Source organism: Anopheles stephensi, chromosome X, assembly GCF_013141755.1.
Source record: "Anopheles stephensi strain Indian chromosome X, UCI_ANSTEP_V1.0, whole genome shotgun sequence".
Taxonomy (NCBI): Eukaryota; Metazoa; Arthropoda; class Insecta; order Diptera; family Culicidae; genus Anopheles; species Anopheles stephensi.
The window spans coordinates 12587047-12613356 of record NC_050201.1 but is presented as its reverse complement, the minus strand read 5'-3'; the positions used below and the strand labels follow the sequence as shown (position 1 = coordinate 12613356).

Below are 26310 nucleotides of genomic sequence, written 5' to 3'. Positions count from 1 at the left end.
TTTCGGGGTGAGGGGATAGGGGAGGGAGGGAGGGGGGGGGGGGGGCTTACTTCTTTCTTTTCTAGCAATTTCTACGCATTTCTTTTTCGTTCACTTCATTTTGATAAGCATGGCACAAACATCTTTTATTTTTCCGCTTTTTTTTCCTTTTCCCTATTTTTTTTTTTATCGGCAGTTAAAACACATTTCGCAGAGCTTCGTCATGTAGAAGTATTCGTACAACACCCACACATACACATTCTAGTTCATTTTGCTGGAAAGATGAGTTAGAGCGGGGGGGAAGAAGGGAGGCTGGGGGGAGATTCTTGTTTTTCTGTTAGCAGAATAAAGGGGAACGAAGGGATTAAAAGAAAAAACCCCTTTCCCGTCGCCGGAAAAGCCCAATAGAAAATGTGCGTATGTGTGTGTGTGTCTATTACCTTATAAATGCATTCCATTTCGTTCTTCGTTTTGATTCCTTTTTTTTTTAGATTTAGTCTGCACATAGTTGTATGTGTGATTTGAGGAGCGGAAAAGGGGGGGGGGGGGTTGTGTGCGGGAGGGTTTTGATGAAGGGGAGATGAATTTTGAGTAGTAGTAGTAGTGCGTTATGCGCACCCTTTTCTTATCCATTTCGCCACTGAAGTTGTTTCCTTTTCATCCTTTTTGTTTTGTTGTTGTTTTACCACTTTGCTTCTCTTGTTTCTTTGTTTTGTGTGTGTGTGTTTTTTTTTCTTCTTCAATAAGGAAAAACTAAAAAAAGCTTTCCCTTTTCTTTGTCTCATTACGCTTACTTATGTTTGCAAGTTGTTTTTCTTAACTTCCCTTCCTTTCTTATTTTTATATCCATCCGTTTACCTTTTACAGAGTATTATCGTTCGGCGAGGGCGGTCACAGGAAGGAACCGAACCACACACACACACACACACGCACCTTCTTCTGCCTCGTTTTTGTTTTCTTTTCACCTCGCTAGCTCTCTCTCTCTCTCTCTCTCTCTCTCTCTCTCTCTCTTTCTCTCTTCTTGTTCGTTTAAAACCCAAAAACATATAATCCTCCCGCCGGTTGTATACCTAATATATCCATTTATAATTACGTTTATATCACCACATAATTGTTTACAGGTCGGTTTTCAATTGCAAATAGAACGGTTTACATCATTATTTCTGGTTTCTGGTTCGCCCTTCCTACCCACCCACACACACACACACACATACAAATGCGTCTTTTCTATCGCTATTGGATTTTCCCCACTCTCTCTCGTACGTGTGCGTGTGTGTGTGTTGCTGCTGTTATACTTGCGATGCGATTTGTTTGTTTGCTTGCTTGAAATTGTTAAGATAAGCTATGCTTTTGCTCCTATGTTTTTATTTTTTTTACTTTTTCGCAAAACCCGTTCTCGCATACTACACACACACACACACGCACGCATACACACATGAAGCCGTTTATATAAATGCAGCGGGAAATGTTTTGGAGCCTTGTTTTGGAGGAACATAATCCTACACGAGAGGAATTTCAATTACACATTACTCTAAACATACACACACACACACATACACAAAACGACGATGTATGCGTGAGGGGCGGGAGAGGGAGGGGGGGGGGATGGGGCTGCGGGTTATCAGCGAGAGCGTTATATTATTGGAGTGCGTTTTTTTTGTTAAATTTCACTGAAGAAATTTGTGTTACGATTCCGTTCCATTCCTAGCGCCTCCTAGACCTTATAAACATAGAGATAGTTGCTAGTTGTGTGTGTGTGTATGTATTCGCAAATTTGTTTTTCAGCTTACATGTTACACCTTTTTTGCTTTTTTTTTTCTCGCTCTCCCTCGTTTTTTTTCGTCCCATTTTTCTCTCACTTCATTTCTAACTGGACAAAAGTAAATACACTTATGGTTTTTGTTGTTGTTCTTTTTTTGTTGCATTTTGCTTCTCTTTCTAGCATTTTCAGATCTCGGTAACCTTTCGACCGCCATTCTCGGAGAGCAGGAAGTGATTATTTATAAAGGTAGAAAATACTGTAACTTGTATCATCTCATTCAATCGGTAGGGATGTTGTTGTATTGTTGTTTTAGAAGACGTCGGACAAACTTGGGTATAATGCTTTTTCATTAAAATGTGTGTGTGTGGGTGTGTGTCTTAAATTGAATGTTGAACATCCTTCAGGTGTTTGTGTGTCTGGGTCATTAACAAAAAGTGGTTGGGGGGCGGGGGGAGGATATAAGCTTTTGCCTTTTTTTTTGCTTTGTAAATCAGGACATTCGACAACCGCTTGGCGGTTTGCTGGTGTGTGTGTATGTATGTGTGTGTGTATCTCAGCCGCGTCCTCCTCCATTAGTATTGGTTGTAATCGTTATCTAAGGTTTAAAGGTTTGTTGTTTCTGTGCTGCTGTTTCTTCCTTCCTTCTCAGTGTGTGTGTGTGTGTGTTTTTTATAATACATTGCGCGTGTGTGTGTGTGACTTCTTCTTCTTTCCCCTCTTTCAGATCATAGCAGCGAATGGAGTGTGATAATGAAATCATTCAAGCGTTTTTGTTGTTGCTGTTCGTCTCTTTAAAGTGTGTTACAATATCCGGCAAACACCTTTATCTCTAGGCCACCTAGTTTTACAACAATGCTAAATACATACAAAAATACCTTCTCGTTCTTACGTGCGTGTGTGTGTGTGTGTGATTTGCTGTTACTTTTCTGTTTTTGTTCGTGTGTTTGTCTTACTTTAAGCGATTTTTTCTTCTTCCATTAACGCTTTATCCTTCTTTCTCTCTTTCTTACACAAACGCACACACACACACACAGTAGGCGTCAATAAAAAGAATGGGGGAATGTAATGAATGCTTTCGTTTTTTTTTTTTGTTGGAAATTTTCTCTTTCCTTTCTTCTTTTCCCGCCACTTTGCAAAACAGAAAGCAAAAACAACAATCGCTAGTACTCTACACTACTAAAAAAAAAGCGTCTCGGCGAATGTATTCGTGTGTGCGTGCGTGGGAGAGTGAGAGTTCAACATTAAGCAAATTGTGTGTCGATATTTTTTTTTGTTATATTATTACTACACAAATTGACCCATCGATTGCGTGTTGTTGTTTGTTTTTTTTTTTGTGTAAAGCAAATACTTTGTTAATACACCAACCAGCAGTTTTTGTATACAATTTCTTTAAACAAAGAAGCATTAAGAACATGACCGAAACCGAAAAGGGTGGGGGTTGGGGAGATTAAAAATTTGTTTGTTTTTCTTTGTCACAATTTGTTATTTAACTCGTCTAAAGCATTTCGCCGTTCTCTTTTTCCTTTTAGCTTGGCTTCGCTTTTTGCTCAACCGTTGAGCTAAGTATGTATGCACACACGCTAGGTTAGCTGAGATGTGGTGGTTGGTGCATTTTTATTCCTACGCCTAACTAAGTTTTGCTGTGCTTAATACACACACACACGCACGCTCGCCACTTTGCTAACACGATCGGTTGTTTTGTTGCTGCTTTCTAGCATAATATTCTATTTTTACGTTGTTTAGCTTTCACATAGATTAATATCAATATAGTAAGGGTTGGAGCGCAACACACAGAGAGAGAGAACGGGAGGGGGGGGGGGAACAAGACAATCTCGTGGGATAAATAATACTTTTAAAATCGTGTTTCGCGTGCGGTACCGTTCATTTCTCCCATACTAACCTAATATGAGCTCTGACTGTGTTTGTTTGCCTGTTTATTTAATTTATCTTGGTATTTGAGTACTTCCTTGCATTTGCTTCTAAAAACATAAAAAAAACAGATCCCCTTTCACAGGTAGTAGTGTATAATGTGTGTTCAGCCTCGGTTATTGTTTTCACAGTAAATATATATATATCATTGGTTCAATAATAACGATCTGCGGGGTGAGTTATGTATGAGTACGTGCTTTGGAAAAGAAAGCATAATTCAACTGAACTGTTTTTTTCATCCGTCTTTCTTTTCCATTTGTTTTCTGTTGTTGTGTGTTTCAACGTTTCAAGCGGCGGAGGGTTTAGTTTCGGTGTTTTTTCTTACTGGTTTCGATCACTTACTTTTTTAACCCGAAAGAAAGGTTTTTCTTGAGTTACAACATCAATGTTTTTTTTTGCTTTTGCCTTTCGAATGCTCCTTCTCTCTCTTTCTCTCTTTTAAATGTATATCCATAACACCAGGCGCACCCAGGAGACATTGTTACACATTGATACGAGTATGTTTTTTTCAAATATATTGTATGCGGGCTTGGGGTACCAATGAGTATGAGAGAGTAGTATGAGTAAGTTTGCTGTCTGTCTGTTTGCCTGCTCGAATCGAGCTCCTACTGTCCTTGCTTGCCCGTGTTTTTACTTTTTTGTTACTTTCCGCTTCTAGTAGTGTATTCAAATGATTGGTGTTTAGCGTATGTTTACGATTCTGTCTCAGGATTAAGGTGAGAGTGTGCATGGCACGGCGTGTGTGGATACTCTCCCGAATACTGTATATGTTGTGTGTGTGTTTTTCATCTGCGCTTCCTTAGTAATGCTAACGCGTCAGCAGGAACCACGCGTCGGTCTTACTCGCATCAGACCATCACGAACGCTTCCTCACCGCAGAACAGGAACGGATACTGATCAATCATCGTTTGCACGATATCCTCCAAGTACGGGCGCATCGTCTCGAACCGCATCATGTCGGTAAACTCGATCGGCAACAGTGTTGGCCACCAGCAGATGGCAAGATTTTTACTATCCATGCTGTTAAGTTTCGAGTTTTCCGACACACTGAGAAAAAAAAAATCGGGTAAAGGAAAGTCTTATTAAAGGGATAACAGGACGCCACATAGAAGAAAAAAGATCCGTACCGTACGAAATGCTGAAAGATGTAGCTAAGTATTGCAAAGTTGTTCGGTGGCAGCTTGTTGAGCAGCCCGCGCAAAGCAATCAACCGGCAGCTACGGTCCGTTTTGACTTCCATGTTCAGGCTCGTGATGGACTGCAGGGGCCGCGAGCCAGCTATTTCCTCCAGCTCGCTCATCATTTCCGCACTAAACAGTCCCTTGAGACGCTTCACGAAGAAATCCTTGAGGGCGGTTGCGACCGCATTGACCGGTATGTCGAGCTTCTCGATGTCTACATCCGATTCTGTGAAGAGAACCCGAGAAAAACAAGATTAATATAATCGAGTGGTATTTGAATGGTTGCAGCATTAGACAGTTGGCAGACGACGGCGTATTATCATTTGCAAGCAGGGACGCGGTTGAAATACAACTGGCTTTACAAACCACTTTGGACAATCTTGAAGGGGGGGTCTGAAAACCTTGGTATTAAGTGCTCTGCAAACGACTTTTAGATTCTGGTGTGGCGCACATCCATCAGACGTCCTGCGGCTGTGTAAGACAACTAGTGTTGGGTAGTGAGCTCGAGAGCTTCCGGGAGGCATCTGAGGATTCTGAGCGCGCTTTTCGATTTCCAAAAGGTAGCTCCGCACTCTCCGGCCTCTTCGCACTCTCCGACCTCAGGAGGTAGCTCTTCGCACTCTTCGACCTCTTCGCCCTCAGTGAGTGCGGAGCTACCGGGAGGCCTCTCACATCACCTCACACATGTTAGTGAGCAGTTGCCTTCTGCTCTTTAAAAAGAGCTTCTTGACCCAACACTAAAGACAACGGTACTATCCATGTTGGAATCGTCGTCACCTAGGGCAACCAGCTGAAAGGCTTGCTTTAGCAACTTACTCGCGACTTCACGGACCCGGTCTCCATCAAGACGCTCTACTGCTCCTTGGTTCGATCGGTGCTGGAGTATGCCTCCATTGTATGGTGGCCATCTGCAGCTCGGCCTCTAGGTCCAAGTGGACTACGACGCTCGCTGTGCGCTTTTGTGTATCGAGTCGGTGAACCAGCGTAACTGCAACGCCCAGAGACTATTTGTTGCGGGGCTTTTGGACTACCGGCTCGACTCCCCAACACTACTCTCTGGGCTCAACTTATACGTCCCAACCGGGCCGCTTCGCCCAAGGACGCTGCTTGACGTAGAGGATCGCCGAACCCGTTTTGGCACCTTTGATCCCTTCCTCCGTATGTGCCGTGAATATAATTGTATCAGTAATCGTCACCAACCGGACATGTCACGCGCTGCGCTTTTAAATTGTATTCGATCCGTCCGTCCTTGTAACTGTTAAGTGTCAACTAGGCTTCAAGGGGGCCTGCTTGGCTCGTTGAATTATAATGACAATAAATAAAATTATTGCCGGAAACTGAACTGTATAAATATGTTTCCATTGGGTATCCAACACGCATATCCTCAAACTAGAGAGGCTACAGTATCGTTGTCTTAGACTCGCACTAGGGAGCATGAAATCCACAACATGTCCCTAGAAGTGATGATTGGGGTGATGCCGATCAAACTTCTTCAGTATAAATTCTCTTGATCTTAAACAATTTTAAAGCGCTTCTAGAGACAGGTTCTATGAGCAAGATCTTGAAGATCTATGAAGATTGTGTTGCCTTACAAGTGCATCCTAGCGCTCCACAGGCATTAAACCGTGCTGCCCTTCCTGAGACCTACAGTTCCCTGTTAACAACAGATTCCTGGTTGCACGAGGAAATTAAGACCATACCGAATGATCTTCGCCCTATGGTAGTTCTGGGCATTTTCAGGGATAAGTCCATTAGACCAAATAAGCCAGTATTACACTGATATGCGATGGTCCCATCCTCTAAGGAGGGCACCGACTTCGGTGTTTTTAGTGAGTCCGCCGAAGCATTTTTCAAATTGCGGGAGCCTTTGGGTGTTTAAACCGCAGAACTAGCCGCAATCTTGTACGCACTCTTGATGATAGCAGCGAGACCTTCGGATCAGTACTTCATCTTCACAGATAGCCTTAGCGAAGCACTAAGATCCCCGAAGGCTGTTAAGAGTCAGGATTATCTTAGCATCAAAATCATAGAATTGCTTGGCTCCATGTTTGAGAAGGCGTTCAGGATTTCGCTAATTTAGGTACCTTCTCATTGTGGAATTCCCGGCAACGAGAAGACAGACTCACTGGCCAAAACAGGCGTCCAACAAGGCGCATTTTACGACCGTCCAATCTCGGCCCGAGAGTTTCTTCGCCTACCACAGCAACTTTTCTCTGGCTCGCTGGCAGAGCATGTGGAAGGCGGACGAACTCGGGCGATTGCTTTTCTCGATCTCTCCGCAAGTGTCCCTGCGGCCTTGGTTCGGTGGGCTCTCTGTAGACTGGGCGTTCATACGCATGACTTATGCCGAATCATTTCGCGTTGAATGCTCATCTGCAGCGTATAACTCTGGCTCAGACGAAGTTGTGTGCCGGATGCTGTGACGGTTTTCACGATGTAGATCACCTTCTGTGGTTCTGCGTGGAGTTTGACACCGCAAGACCCTCCTTGTTGGGCGCAGTCGAGAGCATCGGCAGACGACCGGGTGTAGAAATAAGAGAAGTGTTGGCGACCAGAGACCTTTGATTCCACATCCTCATTATCTCTCAATTCCTTATTTCCTTTCCTTCATTCCTTTTTTGTTATTCATTGTGTTGTCTTTGTCTTAAGTGTTTTTTTTTGTAGAGCAACGGGTAATCCGTTGACGGAGCAAGAGCATCCAGGACCAATGCCGACACTGTGGTAAAAAGAGAGGCAGACTATTCTGCAACAGTGTTCTAGCTGTTCTCGCTGTCTAGCCTTGATAGAACGAGATCGGCCTCGCTGGCGTTGAGTTCAGCGATGATCAGCGAGTGTAACCTCGTGATTACCAGAGACCCTGCTACTATGGGATGAAACTCGCCAATAGTTTCTGAGTTCGGTGCTGACCTGATCGAGCTTAGGCTATCACTGCTGGGCAGTTTGAGGAACACTGTACGCAGGCAAATGTTTGTGCTGTCCAAGTTGCTTTTTGTTGCTTGTGTTTTAACCGATACAAGAAAGGACGAAATCCATGCCCGGGATAAGGCAAATAACAGGTCAAAAATCCCTAATAATGCTTGTGATCTTTGTGAATTTGTAATCGTCAGCACGGTTTTGACATTACGGCGTCAAGCCGTTATAGTCAATTATAACTAATAAATAAATAAAAGTAATTGAATGAGATCTTACCTTCAGCAAACTTCTGATTTAACAGATCGACGTGCGTCCGGTTCCCGGGCACCCGGTAGATGCCTTCCGAGTCGAGCCCTTCCTGCTCGATAAACTTGACACACTTCTCCACGAACAGTGGCACGAGCGGCACCTTATCCGACTGCTTCAGGCTGGCCAGCGACGACTGTTGCAGGGCGGCAGCGGCGGCGGCGGCGGCAGCAGCAGCCGCAGCCCCATTATGCTTCGAGCTTTTGCTCGCATTTTTGCTGCCGCCGCGCACATCCTTCGACTCCTTGCTGCTCTTGCTGCTGGTGTCGATCTCCTTGCCGAACCAATTTTTCTGCTTCGTAATCAGCTTTTCGCGATCGCCTCCCTTCGGTAGTACACCAAACTGTTGTGGTGCGAGAGAGAGAGAGAGAGAAAAAAAATAAAAGTAAGTCATTTTCCTTTAAAATCGCACTCTTGTGAATAACGAAAATACGCACTATGGGAGAATTATCGCGTGGCGAAGATATATCCACACTCGACTCGTCCTGTTCCTGCGACGGTTTGTCCTGCTTTTCCAACCCGCTGCCCAGGTCGTTCTTCAGCTTCTGGTACATGATGGGCATGCCGCCGAGCGAACCACCGCTCGCACCGACACTGCCCATCATATCGCCGGCCGATGAGCCGAACGGACCGAGCGGAATTTTGGGCGGTTGTACCGGGATGGCGGTGCGCTTTTTGCGATGCCGTTTGTGAGGTTGCGCTTTGCGGTTGATCTTCGAGTAGCCGTCGTTGGAGCGCTTTCGCTCGAGCGAGCTGGAGTCACTCTCCGAGTCGGAGTTTTCTTGAATGTTGAAAACTAAGGAAAAGGATAAGGAGATGGAAGGTTACTGAGAGCTGCATTGGTTTGGTTCTGCTACACAGCCTTATAGCCTGCATCGTTAAGTGTTGTTAAGTGTCCTCAATATGTTTGCTCGATTTTGTTGTCAGTTTTTTTTCGATTCGTCTAGTCTAGCTCATTTTTTAAATTGTTAATCTTCCTAATCTATTTCAAGAAACTAAGTCATAAAACAACACTGTATCCAATTTTTATATAGCAAATTTGGTTAAGTATAAAAAAGACTTTGATAAGATCACAAGAACCTTTGAGGTTTGGAGCCCAGAATAAGAGCTCAAGACTTAAACTTTTTTTAAGTAGCTCCATAAATTCTGGATACAATGTAAAGTGTGCTAAAATGATATAATAATAAAATAATGTTGTTTCTCTAATGCGATCAAACTTACTCTGCTCCTTTTCTCTTCTTTGTCGCAGTTTCGTTTTGTGCGTACCCATTTCGGAACCGCCCGAACTGTCTGCACCGCACCGTCCGCCAACCTGGTTGCCGCCGGGACCGCCCGAGAAGGTGGTAAATAATTGACTCGCCACATTGTTCACCGCATCGCTGAACGCATCATTAATCTGCTCGTACCCGGCCTCATCCTCGTACTCCTCACTGTCATCCTCCGGGGCGGCCAACGGTGCATGCTCGAGCTGTGCCTGCTGCTGTTGCAGCAACTTCTTCGCCTTCTTCTTCTCCCTCTCCGTCATCGGTACGCCCTGGCCGGAGTTACCGGTGGAGGCACCGCTATCACCGCCACCGCCCGCCCCACCACCGCCAATGTTCATCCGTGCGATCGCTTCGTTAACGATGGCAAAACTCTTCAGGTTCAGCTTGCCGGGCTGTTTCAGCGTTTGACTAGGTCCTTTCGGGCGTATCTTTTTCGCGAACGACGACTGGTTCGGCCGGCGGCCCGTGGTGAAGGCGTGGTGTGCGTTCATGTTTTTCCAGAGATCCTCACTTTGCTTGTTGTCCTGCTTTTGGATGAGAAACCCATCGTCTATCCAGCCTGGGGGGGGAGTGGGCGAAATGGAAGTGGAAAAATCAACAATACAATTTCGAAAAATTTATGAAAGTTAGAGAAGAAAAAATAAAAACGAGGGAGATTCAAAACTAGTGATGAGCAAACTGAGTCAAAATGAGTGAGTGAGTTAGATCCCAGCAAAGACTGTGAAGATTTGAATCTTCACAAAGCGTAATTTCAACTCACTTATGACTTCGTTTTACTCACTCACTATGATTTAACTCACTCGTGACAACGAGCCGAGTGAGTTAAAGCGTTGTGAGTGGGTTAAAACGTAGTGGATGAGTATTAAACCATGTGAGTAAAAGGTGAGTCGACACGGAGCGTTAAATCACCAATGAGTTATTTCACTCATGAGTGAGTTAAAACACAATGAGTGAGTGGTTGGTCGCTACCAAAGTGAGTTGAGAGGAGGTGTCGGAAAAGCGATTTCTCGGTCGGACATTTTGAAAAAAAAAATTGACGTTTACTTGACTGAAATGTAAACAAGCTGCGGTCAAGCATTCTTTGTTGGTCAAGCGATCTCTAGCATACATTGATGAAGCTCGATCTGCTGTCCTCTTGATGAACGTGAAGTGGAACGATCCTATATCTCGGATCAACCAATAGTTCGGGGATGCAAACCGGCACCGCCTGTGACGCCGATACAGTCAAAGCTGCCCTGTCCATATAGGCGCTGAATCGTTACCACCTCAAACAGTAATAAATATAAAACAGAATCACCTCAGATAGCACTGACACACTACAATATCCTGATTTCTTCACTTGATCTAAGCTTTCCGAACGATATTGAACAGCAAAATAGAAGAAAACAAATCATTAAATAATGTTATTGCATCGAGAATCATCTTCTCCTTCTTCTTCTATTTTGTTGAAACAGGGTATAGCCTTCTATGCGTATGGGCAACTATTGTTCCCCCCACATATTCAAAGGTTAACTGCTTCGTTTGGGCTTTCGACTGAGTCCTAGGACTGCTCAAGAGTCATCTACCCGGTTGCGGAGTCTGTTGTTTTTCTGCTTGGTCTGTTTGTCAGATGAGTGGTGTTATGCTTTTCGTTTATGCTGAATGTTTCATGTGTTTCATGAATAGAACCAAGCAACTATTCAAAGTGAGATTTTTGTTTCTCGTATGAATTTGGTTATATTTTTGACCATGCGTCCGTTCGGCTCTTTCCATTTCTCTAAAAATGCGTCGAAGGAGATGTCGTATTTTTCTCGTTGGGTCTGGTATCTTTATTGTCGCTCCAAGGGTTTCCCCATGAGGTGTGATGCGAGTTGAGGTCTGCGGCTATTAGGCATTTCCTGTTGTTTGTATTGTGTATTATTTGCGTAATGGTGTCTTTGAAGTCTTGAATCGGGGTCCTAGGGGCTGTTTGGCAGTTTATAGTATGCTACGTTCGTTCGTTTTGGTGCTTTTTTTTTGTGTGGCTTTTTAAACTCGTGCTGGGAGACCCCTGCTTTTTCCTCGTCTGTGTCTGGATAGGAGCTGTCGGACATTGTTCTTTTGTTAAGTGTCATAGTGTTCGAGACACTTTTTTCGTAGTCTATGCGTTCCAGTGCTTTGCTGCAGCCTGGTTCGTCAATGGATTTTTTTCTAGTGATTTTACCCGCTTGGGTGGGGATACTTTTTGTGGTTACCACTTTTTCAGTTGAGCTTTCTTTGGCCGTAGTGTGATTGCCCTGTACTATTGCCGAGTATAGGCGCTGGTTGACACTTGATGCCTTTTGGCTGTTATTTTTCCTGTTTTGTGTGCAGGAAACACCGTAATGGACCATTTGATCGCAGTACATGCAGGTTTGTTCCTGCCCGCGGTATGTGATCCTACCCCGCTCACCCTTTATGGTGATGTATGATGGGATGGGCCTGTTTATTAAAATTTTCACCGCTCTGTTGCCGTTTCTTACGCCTGGAAAAGGCGTAGGATCCTCCCAGAGGAGGTCCTTTGCCCCCTTCACCTCCCCGAAGGCCTCCAAAGCTGATATAATATCCGCGTTAGTCACCTTGGCGGATACCTCCTGTATGGTTACGACTTTGGTGTCGTCCTCCATTGTGATTGGGATCGCGTGATCCCGACCATTACACGTGATGGTGAATCATAAACAACACATATAACCAGCTGATGCGATGCGGTCAAGTAAACGTCAAAATGGTGCTGGTCTTCTACTTCTTTCCATGTGTCAAAACGGGCTTTTTACGACATCTCCTCTCAACTCACTTTGATCGCTACGAAGAGTTGAATCATTTCGCGGGATTTAACTCTTAAAGGATGAGCATAAGATCTAACTCACTCACTCTGATTTAATTCACGTTACTCAGCGGTTATTCCTATCACTATTTAAAACATTCAATTCAACAGTAAAATTATTGCTATTTGTAACGCAGTAACAAAAAAATTCACAACAGAAATAATAGAAACTAAACACAATACTACTACGAATAATAAAGTGATCTAAATAATTATAAAAAAATAAACTACAAACATTTCATTATGAAAACAAAAGGCATAGGAAAGAAAAAACAACATGCACACATCACAAACACTTTACTCTGGAACACAACAAAAAATGTGGTAAAACCAAAAGTAAATGGTAAAACACAGCGTGCAATCGCAACATCGAATTTGATAAGTGTAAATATCAACCTGAGTCGTATGTGTTGATCGAGTCCTTGGATCCGCTGACGTCAGCTGTTTCGTGTGCAAGAAATGGAAGGTAGAAAGTTTTTTGTTGAATGTGTTCACGCGAACATGATTAGGTTTGGTATTGCAATGCTGACAAGATTTCACTTAAACATGGGAAATTGTTAACTACTCGCTTTAGCTCACTCGCACGCGCCGCCCATCTTAAGCAGTAGTAAGAAACGCGTTCAATGTCAAAGATCAACTTACAATTTATCTCCTCCAGGCTCGACTGGGACTGCGAAACGGTGTCCGCCTTCAGTTGGCGCAGTATGGACGCCGGTATGAGCAGATGGTCTGGTGGTGCCGGCTCGGGCGGTGTCGTCGGTGGCGGATAGATCTGGAAGCCCTGATTGCTGCCACACTTGTCGAAATCACTACTGTCCTCGTAATAGTACATGTTGTGCTGATGCTGCTGCTGGTGCTGCTGCTGCTGGTGCTGCTGCTGCTTGAGACTGTCGAGATCGTCCAGCGAGTTGATCGACCGATTGTCGAACAGCTGCTGCGATATCTTTTGGTGATGTTGCGCATGCTGCTGCTGCTGCTGGTGGGACAGTGTTTGCGGCTGCTGGGATTGCGCATGGTGCGCGTGGTGTTGCTGCTGCTGACCACCGGCCGATCCGCGGTACGTGGTCGCCGAACCGTTGATGAGGTAGCTTTCGTACCGTGGCGGTGGCTGGGGCACCTGCTGCTGCTGATGGTGATGGTGCATCGAATGTTCCATCGTGCCTTCGCCCGAATCGATCGTGAGCGGTTCCTCGAGATTGAACGCGTGCTCAATCTCCGGCTTCTTGTCCCACACCTCCTTCAGGAACGGTGCGAACGAGGCAAACTTCAGCTGACCCTCGTCGTCGGAACCGGTGGCGAAGTGCGCCCTCAGCTTGTCCGCAATCGTGTTGCCCTCGGTGATGAGCAGCTGGGACAGTTCGCTGTTGAAGAACGCATTCACCCCGCCCTGCTCCGACACGGCCACGATCTGCATCGGGAGGTTTGGAATGTTTAGCGAGAAGGCGCTCAGCGTCGACAGGGACGCTTTGCGCTTGCTCGAGTACAGCAGTATGAAGCCGTGTATCAGATCGTCCCGGAACGCGTTCGCCCCGTGGTAGGAGGACAGTATCAGCTCGACGCGCCGCTTCGAATCGCCCAAAAACATCTCGAACATTATGTTCCGCTCGCCGGCACTGATGCACGACTGTTCCAGCATCATCGAGCTGAGTATGTTCTCGATCGAGAACGGATCGCCGCAGAAGATGGACATAATGATGCGCAGATCGGGCAGCTCGTGCAGCGCCAGCCCGTACTTGAGATCCTCGAACGGTATCGAATCGATCACACTGTTCAGCGTCGTGTTGATGAACTTGGTTTGCTGCTGCGAGATGTAAAACTCGTTCTCGTCGATAAACACGCAGTGCAGCTTCTCCGCCAGCGATTGCCCGTCCGCTTGCAGCTGGTGCAGCGTGTTCTGGCTATTCTTTTCGTCGCTCATGAACACGATGTGCAGATTGTTTACGCTGTCCTTAAAGTCGAGATTGTCCTGCAGCAACCGGTCGAGCACCTCGTACACGTACTGGAACGTTTGCCGGTTCGAGTAGCAGCAGATCAAGCCCTTGCACTGCAGCTCGAACGAGAACGAATCGTTATCGCGATTGATCGTCTCGATGTTGAGCCCGTACACCTGCCCATCCACAATGTACTCGCCGTTATCGTTGCAGTTCTGGTGTATCTTGTCGATAAAATCGTTCGCAATGTAGTCGAGCCCGATCACTATCAGGTTCAGCTGCAGCTGACCATCCTTCTGGGCAAAGCGCGGATTTGGGAGACTAAAAAGAGACAAATAATCGAAACACAGTTGCAGTAAAAAATCCTCCATTTCCATCCATCCGCAAACGCTTACTTTTGATTGGAGATCAATATTCGCTCGATCAACGCATCCATACAGTTGGGAAACGCGGGACAGTGCTCCCGTATCGGACAGTGCACAAACCCGAGATGCTGAAACAACATCACCTTCCGGTCCTGGTCGAGCCGGTCCAGCAGCTTGTAGCGCAAATCCTCCTGCAGCACGTCCGTTATTTCCTTGATGTCGTTCTGCGTGATCGTACCGGACGGTTCGATGTTTTTGAAGTGATAAAACAGATCGGCATGCTCCATCAGCAGCTCCTGGAAGTTGTGCTTGGCCGTCTCGACCAGCTCCCGCTGATGGTTGTCATAGATTTGCTGACAGTCGTGCTCGGACAGCGCTTCGAAACACTCGCGCCCCATAAACAGTACGCGCACCTCGGACAGCTGTTTGCCCGGCGTAACGTAGCCGGTTTCTTCGAGCAACTTTTTGAACTGTTTTTTCCATCTGCGGACGAAAATAACGGCGTACGGTCGATTAGATGGGTGAAGGAAGCATATTGTTTTTTTGTTTTATCGTTGTTACGGGTGATTAATTTAATGCAATTTTAATTTCTATGCTGTACCGTAGATAGTAATTTTAAATTATTTGTTTACTTTCTTTCTAAATTTGTATTGAAACAACCAAAAAAAGTGTCGGTAAATTCAATAATACACCTGCTCCGCTAATCTGCTTTAACCTTACAAATTTTGCCTCTGCTACCATAACATACCAACACTACTACAATTCGCTCCAAATTCGTTAACCCTTTTCTTTGGCAAGAGAATACAAATTTTCCGGGTATTAGGTGCTCGAACGAATAATTACTTTAATTGTTACCTAAAAACAAAACTGCTACTGTGTTTAGAGATAGTTTAATCGAATGCTTATTACTGTATGAAAAGTTAGTGTGAGTGTATGAAGTATAGAGAGAAAAAGGAACTTGAATAAATCACCTCTTTGGCATCCTGTTGAAGGCACCCATACACAAACGTTACACACACAGGCACGCGCGCGCGCATACGTTTACGGGTGCGTGTTCAGATAAACGTTCAGTAAAAACCACAATATGCAAGCAAAGATGGAAATATACGAGAATGAAAAAGAAAAACAATATGTAAAAGAGATTCAAATCCATCAGCTGGTTTTGGGGGGGTTAAAATATTGTCTTATCTAATTGCAATAACGCTTTGTTTTATTGGCTGGGCATCGGGGTAAAATGGGGTATGATATGAATGGGGGTCGGTCTACATATATGTACAGTGTCGGACAAAACAAAAGTGATATCGGTAGCGTATTTAACTGACTTTTCGTCCCTTTCGTCCCTTTATTGTACGATTATGCGTTAAATGGTGAATCCATTGAGCGCAATAGCTGTGTCAGGGACTTGGGAGTACTCCTTGAGGAGAAGTTGAGCTTCCACGACCAGCTGGAGCACGTCGTCACTAAGGACAACCAACTGATCGGTTTACTAAAACAAATAGCTCGCGACTTCACTGATCCGGTATGGCATCAAAATGCTATCTTTGAATCTTTGATCTTTGATCTTTGAACTGCAACGCCCAGAGGCTGTTTGTTGCGGCATTACTAGACAACCGGATCGAGCCGTCGGGGCTTCTTGCTGACCTCAACTTATACGTCCCGCCGAGATCGCTCCGGGCTAGATCGTTGCTCGACGTGGAGGATCGTCGTATCCGAATTTAACGTCGTGTGTGATCGTCACCAACCGGACATGTCGCGCACCGCGTTTTTTAAACTGTATTCGTGGTGTGCGAGCCACTCTTCGTTAATTTACTATGTCCACGTTGGTAAAAGACTCGAGAAGGCCCCCCCTAGAATCTTTTGTGTGCAGCACTGTGGCCTGTCATTTTTGTTGTACGGTGGGATTTCTATATGGTCAAAACCCATTTGATGTAAACATTGTGCATTGTTCCTTAATACTGTTAATAGACAGCGAGTAAAACTTGATACAATACATTGTAACAAGTGGTTTGAGATTATGATATTCTTATGTTTCCTCCTTTGCTGAATATCAATGCAAGGTAACAAGTATTCATCGAATTACTGTTCCGTTACCGTCCGAGAACGCCGTGCATGTTTTAGGCCCGATTGTTCACCCCTTGTGCGACTGAAAACTAGTACGAAGCCCTGTAACCCAAAATGAATGGTATGGTTAGCGGAGAGGGGATTTTAATCAAATAATAACAATATTTTATTCGACTTTCATCAACCAATTTTGACCACACTGAAAGCACACTGAAAGCTCACTGTGAAGCTCTCGCAACGTGTACTGCGGATTGCATATCTTTAGGCGTAAATCCTACAGCGCCTAACAAGTTTTGTCAGGGGGGGGCCTTCTCGAGTCTTTTACCTCCACGTTTATTCATGTAATGTGCACTTTGTAATTTTATGTTAAATCCCGCTCCAAGAGGGCCTCATGCGGTTCGTTGGAATAAATTATGGTAAAAGACTCGAGAAGGCCCCCCGCTAGAATGTTTTGTGTGCAGCACTGTGGCCTGTCATTTTTATTGCACAGTAGGATTTTTGTATGGTCATAACTCGTTTCATATAAACATTGTTCCTTTATACTGTTACTGGACAGCGAGTAGAGCCTGATAATATACATTGTAAGAAGTGATTTGAAATGTTATTATTCTTATTTTTCCTCCTTTTTTGAATATCTACGCCCGTTAACAAGTATCCATCGAACCAATGTTCCGTTACAGTCCGGGAACACCGTGTATGCTGTAAGCCTGATTGGCCACCTCTAGTGTGACCAAAAGTTAGTACGTAGCTCCTGTAAACCAATATAAAAGGTCAGGATAGTGGGAGGGGGATTTAATCGAATAATAAGCATTATTTCATGCGACTTTTTTCAACCATTTTTGACCACACTGAAAGCACACTGTGAAGCTTTCGCAACGTGTACTGCGGATTGCATACATTCAGGCGTTAATCCAACAGTGCTTAACAAATTTTGTCGGGGGGGGGGGGGGGGGGGGGGGTGGTCTTCTCGAGTCTTTAACCAAAAACGTTAGAAAATCTTGTTTCTAAAATACACTAAGATCAGGCGTCAACTGTTTTGAAAAAATCCGGCTAAATGTAATAGACATTCGTTAACAAAGTCAGAAAAAGTACACCAAATACTTTGACGACTTTTTTAGTCCCAAAGAAGGCATCGACCTTTAATCATCGAGAGGCATTATATTGTTTATAAAATTATTCCTTGTTTTGCATAACGCTCAAAAGCTAAACTGCTGCTTGTGCTTTGTTCCGAAAAAACAAAGGTTTTAGGCCTGATTGTGAAAGCCAAACGTCTTCTCAAACGTCGGTAAAATGTCACTCATATTATGACTCTTCGTTAGGCTCAATCAGACGTTTTAAAAATCGATGATAGATGCTAGTCAAACGGAAAATCAAACATGTATATTATCCGTGCGAAAATAAGACGCGCGTTAGGAAAAAAAAATGTCCCGTCAGCTGTGTTTAAGGTAAAGCACAATTTTCGTTCATTAAAATAATTTTTGGACAAAAATCAACGCAAAAAAATCTAAGTTATTTTTTTTTTAATGACAATAACTACGAAGGCACCGGACCGGCCGAGGCGATAACGGCGCCGGTCTTCTTCACACGGCCAGGACCAGGGTTCAAATCCCACCCAGACCCCGAATCCCCGTACGCAGGGCTGACTACTTTACTACGGGTAAAATTAAGTCACAGAAAGCCAGAAATGGCAGGCCGAGACCTCTCGAGGTTGTTGTGCCAAGGAAGAACTACGAAGACATTTTACAGGGTTTACCAATAAATAGCATATGGTGAGCATATCTTAGCGGTTCGCACAAACATTTAAGATATCTGCGGTCATCGATAGCGATTCGCATGTACAATTAGCGAATGGCACAAAAAGGAATAGCGAATCGTGTGCACACTTTAGTGGCTGTGCATATAGCCTAGGTTTTAGGGGTCGAGATTAAAAAAAAATCTTTTGAATTGCAGTTTTTATGTAATAAGGTAAAAAAATCAACTCTTACGGGTGGTTATAATACAAATTTGCTTGCCGTTTGGTTCGATGCTTTCCGTCGGAAAGTTTTCCCGTTTGGCTTTGACAACAAGCCCTTATGACACCTGATTTTGGTGGTTTTAACGTTTTGTCCGACACTGTATACTGTTAGTGATGTGTGAAGAAAATGGCATGAAAATGTATCGATTTGCGCCACAAGATGAAATACGCGTCACGTTCCATCGTAAAGGCGTATTCCATTCTTATGGTCCAAATCGACGCAAACTATATGTGTGTATAAATGTGCTAGGTGTTACGAAACTTAGTATATGAGCAAGGTGTAAAATAAATAACCTATTATCTTTACTTCAACCGAGTGAAATTTAAACCAGATGATAAATCGTGACCATACTAGTGTGCAATGTCGTGAATGACGAATGATGATAAGCATGTTTTAAATGAAAATGTGTTGTGTGTAAATGCTAACTGCGTGTTTAATGCTACGGGAAGAAATTTTGACAAAAAACATAAGAAAACCAAAACATCCATCACAAACCATAAAAGCTATCACATGAGATGAGTTAGTCTGTGTTAAATGAATCATACGTGGATCTAGTGGATGTTATGGGTGGTGGGAGTTAAAAATTAATCGAAAAAATCCAAACGAAAGCAATACACAACATTCGTCTACTTACTCTAATCGCTTCTGTTCCTGCTGCAGCGCGTTCATGTGATTCTTGAACACCGTTTCCGCATCGGGCGTCTCCAGTATGTCGAACGGTATTCGATTCTCGTCCTCCATGTCGCTCATATCGCTCAGCTCCGCCCAGCTGCCGCCACGCTCGACCGCATCGAAAAAGTACTGCTCGTAGTCGATGTGATCGTGAAAGTAGTTCCGTATCGAGGCCCAATCGTTAAAGCTGTTGTCCAGCTCCAGGTTGATGCTGTTAATGTCCGGCAGCATCTCCTGCAGCACGCACGCGAACGAGTCCATGTAGCTTTGCAGCTTCTTCGACTGGTAGTCCTCCCGCAGCTTCTTGATGTGCCGCCGGAAGATGCGCTGGCCCGCCTCCTGCCCGAACAGCTCGAGAAAGTCGATCCATTCCCGGTGGTTCGACAGCTTCTTCGACGAGCTGCTCCAGATCGACCGATGGTCGGTGATCTGGGTCCGGATCAGGCGCGTCACGTACTCGGTGCTGGCGTTCAGCAGATCGTTCCGCTGCCGGGCCGCCTCCGTGTACGACGGCACCTTCGACCTCTGCTTCGCCTTGTCGATCATCTGCGCCAGCACCACGAACGCCAGGTCGATGTTGATGCTTTCGTGCGCGGACGTTTCGATCAGCAGTATCTGGCCCTTGTACTCTTTGCGCGAGCAAATCTTTTCCGCCTCGCGCACGTACAGCTCGTTCGCGTCATCGTTCTTGGTGGTGACCAGTACGACCGGTTTCTTCACCTTCAGGATGTTGTTGATGATCTGCGTCACGAACTCGACCTGCTTCTCGACCGTCCGGTTCGGCACGACGCTGACGTCGAACACGCACACGAACCCATCGACCAGGAAGCGTCCCTCCGGCAGCACTATCTCCTCGTACTCGTGCTCGATGCCGAGCTGATTTTTGCAGATGTACTTTAGCTTCTCCTGCGACGACATACGGATTGCGGCACACCGCTTAATGTACGGCTCCATCTTGCCGACCTTAAACGGTTGGAACGTTGCGTCGTCCACAAACTCGGTTTGCTCAATCACGCTAAAGTTGTAATCCACGCCTTCCTCGGACGTTTTGCGGACCTCGCCCCAGTACAGGAAATGGTCATTGTTCACCACTCGGCCGCTAAAGTCAGACTACAAAACAGAACGCGGGACAAAGGAATCGGTATTAATGTAGTGCGACAAGGAAAGGCGGTTTAGCGCAGTACGGCTTACCTGACTCAGCACCGAGATGTGATCGATCGCATAATCGTCCGTTTTGGGGCGTACGAACCGATTGCACAGACAGGATTTACCAACACCGAGCTGTCCTTTATCCTTCTCCACTCCCGACAGTCCCACGACCGATACGTTGATTTGCCTCATCTTTGACGGGTTTTAATGCTGTGCCGATGGTTGAGCTACACGACGATCGTTACCGAACTATTCGTAGCTCACCTAATCGTGCTCACGCAGTCGTGCTAAATCTGGTGACGTGCGGTGATTAATTTTCCCACCGGGTAACGAGAAGCACGTTTGTATCGTATCAGATTAATCACTAGACATGCAATGCATTATTATTATTATTATTATTAATACGTTTGAATTTGCTTTTCTTCTGCTTTTTTTTTCAATGACACATCCGAGTTTGTTCCCAGGCGAGCATAGTGGGATTAACAACAACAATCTGGAAGAAGCAAAATAAAGAAAAGCACAATTCATTAGACTTCTTTACTTGGTAAATTATTGTACGATTTCAAGAAATTTATGTCGCAATATCGCAGTTTTGATCCATGATGACTTGGCCTGCAGTAATATTTTTGTTCAAATCAAATTAACAGTAGATTCCTTGGCTAAAGTCTGATCAGAGATCCTCCGGGCACCCACTTTTCGCTACTGAGATTCCTAATATTTAGGTTAAAAACCATCATTTGTTTGTGCGCAAGGAAAGAGAATGAAGGACACGGGGTTAGTGGATAAATTGCGTGCCGGTCTTCACACGACCAGGACCAGGGTTGAAATCCCATCCAGACTGCCTCCCCGTACGCAGGGCCTGACTACTTTACTACGGGTAAAATCAAGTCACAGAAAGCCAGTAATGGCAGGCCGAGACCCTTTCGAAGTTGTTAGTGGCAAGGAAGAAGAAAAATCTAAAATATACGTCACCGCTGGTCTGCCTGCATCTTTAAGGGGTGATTCATTCGATCAGTGTCATGCCTTTTGCATCGCTAATATGTCACACTTAATGATGTGCTTTGTTACAGCGGTATGCGAGACAATGTCCAGGCACTGAGCGAATTAAATTACGTCTTGCAGCTAGCCCGAGTAAGACACTTGCTTTTGCTCCAGCTCGTCAAACTAACCCTGTATAGGGCTGAGCATCACACCATCATAATGCGTGTGGATTTTAGATAAACGCACGTGTGTGTGTGTGTTTTTTGCGGTTGTGTTGTTAAATCTAATAGAAATGCAAAAAAGAAAAGGTCAAAGATGAACGAGAAAAACCCGCTTTGGAATGCTGTAGCAAATTGCCACACAATATGGGTTAATAGTTTGGCCAACGGAATGGCGGACCGGAGCAGCAAGCAAAGCACACAATATGTGACATCAACATGCGGCGCGAGATGATGAAGATTAAGCGCCACACAACACACGCACACACACACACACAGCCGATGCGATGTGATGACTTCATCTGCTTAACCTCTTGAAGGACGTCACACTCAGTTCGCGGCACGTTCATCACGCACGACGAATTCGTGACGCGTTTGGATTGATTTAAATAAAAATGCGTTTTTACAACCCACGACCCCCCCCCCCCCCCCCCCCCTCCCAGTAACCACAAACCGATGGAAGGTTTTGAAGATTCGAAAGGAGGATCATATCCCGAATCCAGATCTATGATTATCGTGCTACGGGGAAAAAATCAAGTCAACGAAGCCACCAGTTGGCCAAGGATTTAGTGTTAAACGGGAAGAATAAAAAATGAAATCTAAACAAGAAGGTAAACATTACCTTTCAACGTTTCAGCATCACATTCCCAATCTTTGCTCCGTTCGCTTCTGATTCGCTTGGACGTTTGATAGTAGAGCTAGTTAGTGATGCGTGGTACTATATTTGCATACGTGCTGCGTTGCGTGGGTTTGTGCGTTGCACGGACGTCCGTTCTATCGGACCGATCGGAGCAGGTGGTGCCTGGAAGCGATGCAGCAACCATGCACGAAGCTGCAAATGGTTGCCTTTGGTGGGATGGTACGGTTGGCAATGCACATCTTTACATGGTGGCGCGACGCCAGGCGCTTGACGTTTTTTGATCGATTTGATGGTTGATTGTGGAGATGTGTTGTTGTTGCTGCTGCCGCTATTTACCGGACTATCAATTTCAATTTATGGACGATGGAAGCTGTTGGGAAGGAGAACGAGAAGTAAGCAGAGGTGTTAGCTACATCAGCATCACATAGTTGCAGAACAGACATGGGAAGCAATAAAATTTAAAACAAAAAACGAACTCATTTCCTATCACTATCAGTTACAAAACTTAATTATGCAGCAACTTGTCCGTCACACTGTCCGGGTGATTGATATGTATCAATTATACTTAATAGCAACAGCAAAAAAGCGGATATTCTTCCCACAGTTTCTGTCCTTCTTTCTGAGAAGAGTGTTGAGCGAATAGAGCGTTGCCCGGTTTGCTGCGTGTTGTGTCTGCACTCGGTACGTGTGTCTGTATGTGCGCACAGGCAGCATCTGTGTCCGTCCATGGTGAGGAAAATCAATAAACACACACATACACAGCCATACACATTCACTCACGAGCGGGAGTGGATAGTTCGCGACCCGTGTAGGGTAATATCCTGCCAACCTAGCCTCCGATCCGGTTCGGGGGTTTTTTTTTTTATTTCCAACGGAACACACCAAAAACGCGTCACGGAAATGGACACCTAAAACCCAATTATGTTTGCGTGCGCGTGTGCCTGTGTGTTGGTAGGTGTGTATTACAATTACCTTCCGCGGGTAGAAACACACTATTCTCATTCCCGGTCCTTAATTTAACTTATTGCTACACTGGCGAACAGTCTGACCAACCCCTTGGCTGCAAAACACCCGCAAATAGAAACTATGCTACAACAGCAACAAACAATGTGCATATTTAGTTGCTGCACACTAATGCATTCTTCTTCCTGACCATTACTGCTATCATTATTATTATTGCTTGCTGTCGCGTTTTTTTTTCAGTTGCCCGTTACCACCAGCTTAGGCTCTAAAACAGAAGTAACGCAGGGAAGAAAAAAAACCACACACACACACACACACGCATAGCAAGGTGTCTTATTACTAGTCAATTACAATGCTACAACGGTGTACTAGGTTTTTGGCAAAAATTTCCCGTCCAACAACGATTGTGTCGACCACCACCGGGGATTTCCCAATTGTGACAGTAACAGCTTCGTGACGCACACTAACGAAAGCGAGAGCGAGAGAGCGTGTGGTGCAAGCGACCAACAAAAGGAGCGGATCCAGAGAGAATGGTCTGGAAAGGACGAAGGAAAAAAAAGTGAATCTGGTCCCCGTTAGTTGCGTTATCGCGCAAGAGTTTTCCCCATGTTTTCCACGTAAATTGCCTGCCGAATGCCACGGAGCGAAAGAGAGCGTTGCGGAACGAAAAACGAGAGAGAGAGTGTGGATGAGTCGAAAGGACGAAAGAGCAAGGATCGGTACGGGTTTTGTAAAGCGCAGGGCCAATATGCTTGCGGTTTCGGTGTGTTACTAGCCATCCACCCATCCACTAACGATTGGTGGTAGTTGAGGATTTTCCAAACGTCCGCCGTCTGTCCGTCCATCGGCCGGACGGTGGTCGGTGAACCTGTTTTGTACGGTACTTTCGACGGACACACCGGGAGTAGAAGGGGTGGTGTTTCGACTAGCCGTCCCCTTGGGTTGGGCAGGGTTTTAGGTTTAATAGCCTGAAAGCTTCTTAGGTGCACTCGGCCGGGAAACCTTAGTAGTAGTAGATGGTTGGTGCGGCATATGAGCTCATTCTCGGTCCGGCAAACGGGAAACTGGACCAGATTTGTTTCTCGGTGTCACGACAACCCTAAAAATAGAATCATGCTGTGGTGTCGTTTTGGTTTCATTCCTTTTTTGGAAGTTATGCTGTTTCGTTACAAGCTGACGTCAGACGGCTGCTACGATCGGTGCGGTCAACTGGGGGTGGATGTAATATAACACTGCACCGATTGTATGCCGGCCTGCTGTGGGACACAGCCAGGAAAATATAAAATTCGAATCCATTTCTCCGGCAGTGTAAGGTATTTGGAAGCAAAAAAAAAGGATCCTCACTGTAGGATATTTACGACCTTTACAGAGAGAAGGCAGCACACACTTACATGTACGCAAGCGCGCACACACATCTGTAAGCGGGTGAACAAAAAAAAAACGGTGACAAGGACGCGTGAGCACACTTGGCACCATCCCACATACACACACTCAGACACGCGCTCACCGCTGGACGGGAAAGATTTCACAGGAGCAGTATTTGTGCTCAGAAGTGTTTTTTCCTTATGGAAATGACCTACAAATAGAAAAATAAAGAGCCCTTAAATAAAACGAAATGGATACGATTACCACTCTACAGTGATTACAGCCGATAGAGCATTGGGGGAAGAACAAGGGAAAAACGGACACCTTCTGCCACAGGACACCGATAGTTCCGGGTAGAAGGGCAAAAAAATGTTTATGATCTGTTAATGTTAGGCGTGTGTGTGTGCGACTGTCTTTTGGGTGTGAGTGTAAGCAGTAAAATGGGAAAATTTCCTTTGGCAAGCTGCTTGCCGAAGACTTTTCCGTATTTGTGGGTTATGTTTTCTTTTTCTTCTTCTCCATTGAGCAGGGGTGTTAATGGAGCGGGGGATGGGGTGGCGGTAGGACAAGCTTTGCAGGACAAACTTTCCTTTTCTCTCTTTCAACCCCCCCCCCCCCCCCACACACACTTATGCACGCACGCACGCGCTTAAAGGTACATTGTAAGGTAGCGTTTAACAAAGCAAGCAAAACGAGGCACGAGAATTTTTTTGGCACGAATTGTCCACAATTGTTCCACCAAATACACGCGCGCACACACACACACACACTTGCGAATACATGAATACACACAGAGAGCTCTGGTTCGATTGTTTGTTGGTGAGACACTTTTGGTGTTGTTTCGTGTTTGCTGCTGTTGGTTGTTTGCGTTGTTGTTGGTTGTTTTGCCTCTGCTCGCACACAAACACACACATACATCCCTTTTCGCAGGCTTCACCCCCCAATCCTCACTGTCTCTCGCTCTCTCTCTCGTGTTCCGCCCAAGACAGCAGTGCAGCAGCTTCGAGCAGTGCAACAGTTTAGACGTAAACCGGAAGGTGAACCGTCGTGAATGGGAAGTTGAACCACATGCGCTTTTTTCCCCTCACCAACTGGAACAACACACTTGCTCGCACAGTTGTGTTGTAATGTCCATCACCATCACTACCACCACCACCACTCTTTCTCGCCCTTGCCCCCTTCCGTGCACTTTTATGCGTCTTGCATCGAAGACAACAAAAAAAAAAAACACACACACACACACAGCTCGAAAGACTCTTCTGCTGGTGCGTAAATGCATTATTGTGAGTCTACTTTGGTGTCAACCAAGATGTTCCTCCGGGAGAAGCTTCCGGAAACCTTATCTTCTTTAGAGAAAATCCCGACCGTGCCTGAAAACAATAAGAAGAACCAAACAACCCAAAAACACAAGAGCGAGAAAAGCCCACCCCACACACACACATACACATCCAGCGAAGAAAAGGCGAATCCTTCCCTGCTGTACACACGCACCTTTGGCACACACGTTTGCAGATTTCGACGGGCTCGGTGTTCGTGTCACGCCAACAACAAAAAAAAAACTGCACGACCCCCGCAGGCGGACGATTGCGGGCACGAAACCGTGAACACTGCTGGGAAGCAACCGCTTTGCGTTTCGAACCGTTTTGCAGACAAATGTTTCGCGCAGGCTTTTCGTTTTACTTGAGACCCTGCGAATGGCGGCTCTATACCCACCCTTGACTACAGCGCACTTGCAATGCACTCTCGCTCCCGTTTGCTGCGTGTTGCTTCGAACACATTTTCACCAAGCGGTAC

At 45.3% G+C, this 26310-nt stretch overlaps 1 protein-coding gene across 6 annotated transcripts; it reads right to left on the bottom strand.

The window, feature by feature from the left end:
• Positions 1-504: 504 nt before the first annotated feature.
• On the bottom strand, positions 505-26310 carry LOC118507457 (rho GTPase-activating protein 190). 6 transcript variants are annotated; one of them, XM_036045959.1, is made up of 13 exons: positions 26008-26298; positions 22171-22558; positions 20392-20842; positions 19163-20310; positions 15424-15435; positions 14483-14935; positions 12799-14408; positions 12553-12597; positions 9292-9894; positions 8508-8866; positions 8041-8413; positions 4798-5077; positions 505-4717 (listed from the first exon to the last, which is right to left on the bottom strand). In XM_036045959.1, exons 3-13 carry the CDS (start codon positions 20539-20541, stop codon positions 4519-4521), a joined length of 5232 nt encoding a protein of 1743 aa, XP_035901852.1. In that variant the 5' UTR covers positions 20542-20842; positions 22171-22558; positions 26008-26298; the 3' UTR covers positions 505-4518. The 6 variants fall into 6 exon arrangements, with proteins under 6 accessions (XP_035901852.1, XP_035901844.1, XP_035901876.1 ...); XM_036045951.1 differs by having other exon boundaries at positions 4519-4717; positions 26230-26310; XM_036045983.1 differs by having other exon boundaries at positions 4519-4717; positions 9337-9894; positions 26008-26300.

Excerpts from the sequence above, each read along its gene's own strand:
- LOC118507457 (XM_036045951.1), bottom strand. The coding sequence starts at position 20,541 with ATGAGGCAAATCAACGTATCGGTCGTGGGACTGTCGGGAGTGGAGAAG. Across the intron at positions 20,311-20,391 it reads ACATCTCGGTGCTGAGTCAG|TCTGACTTTAGCGGCCGAGT; the intron begins GTAAGCCGTACT and ends TCTGTTTTGTAG. Across the intron at positions 8,414-8,507 it reads CACGCGATAATTCTCCCATA|TTTGGTGTACTACCGAAGGG; the intron begins GTGCGTATTTTC and ends GCACCACAACAG.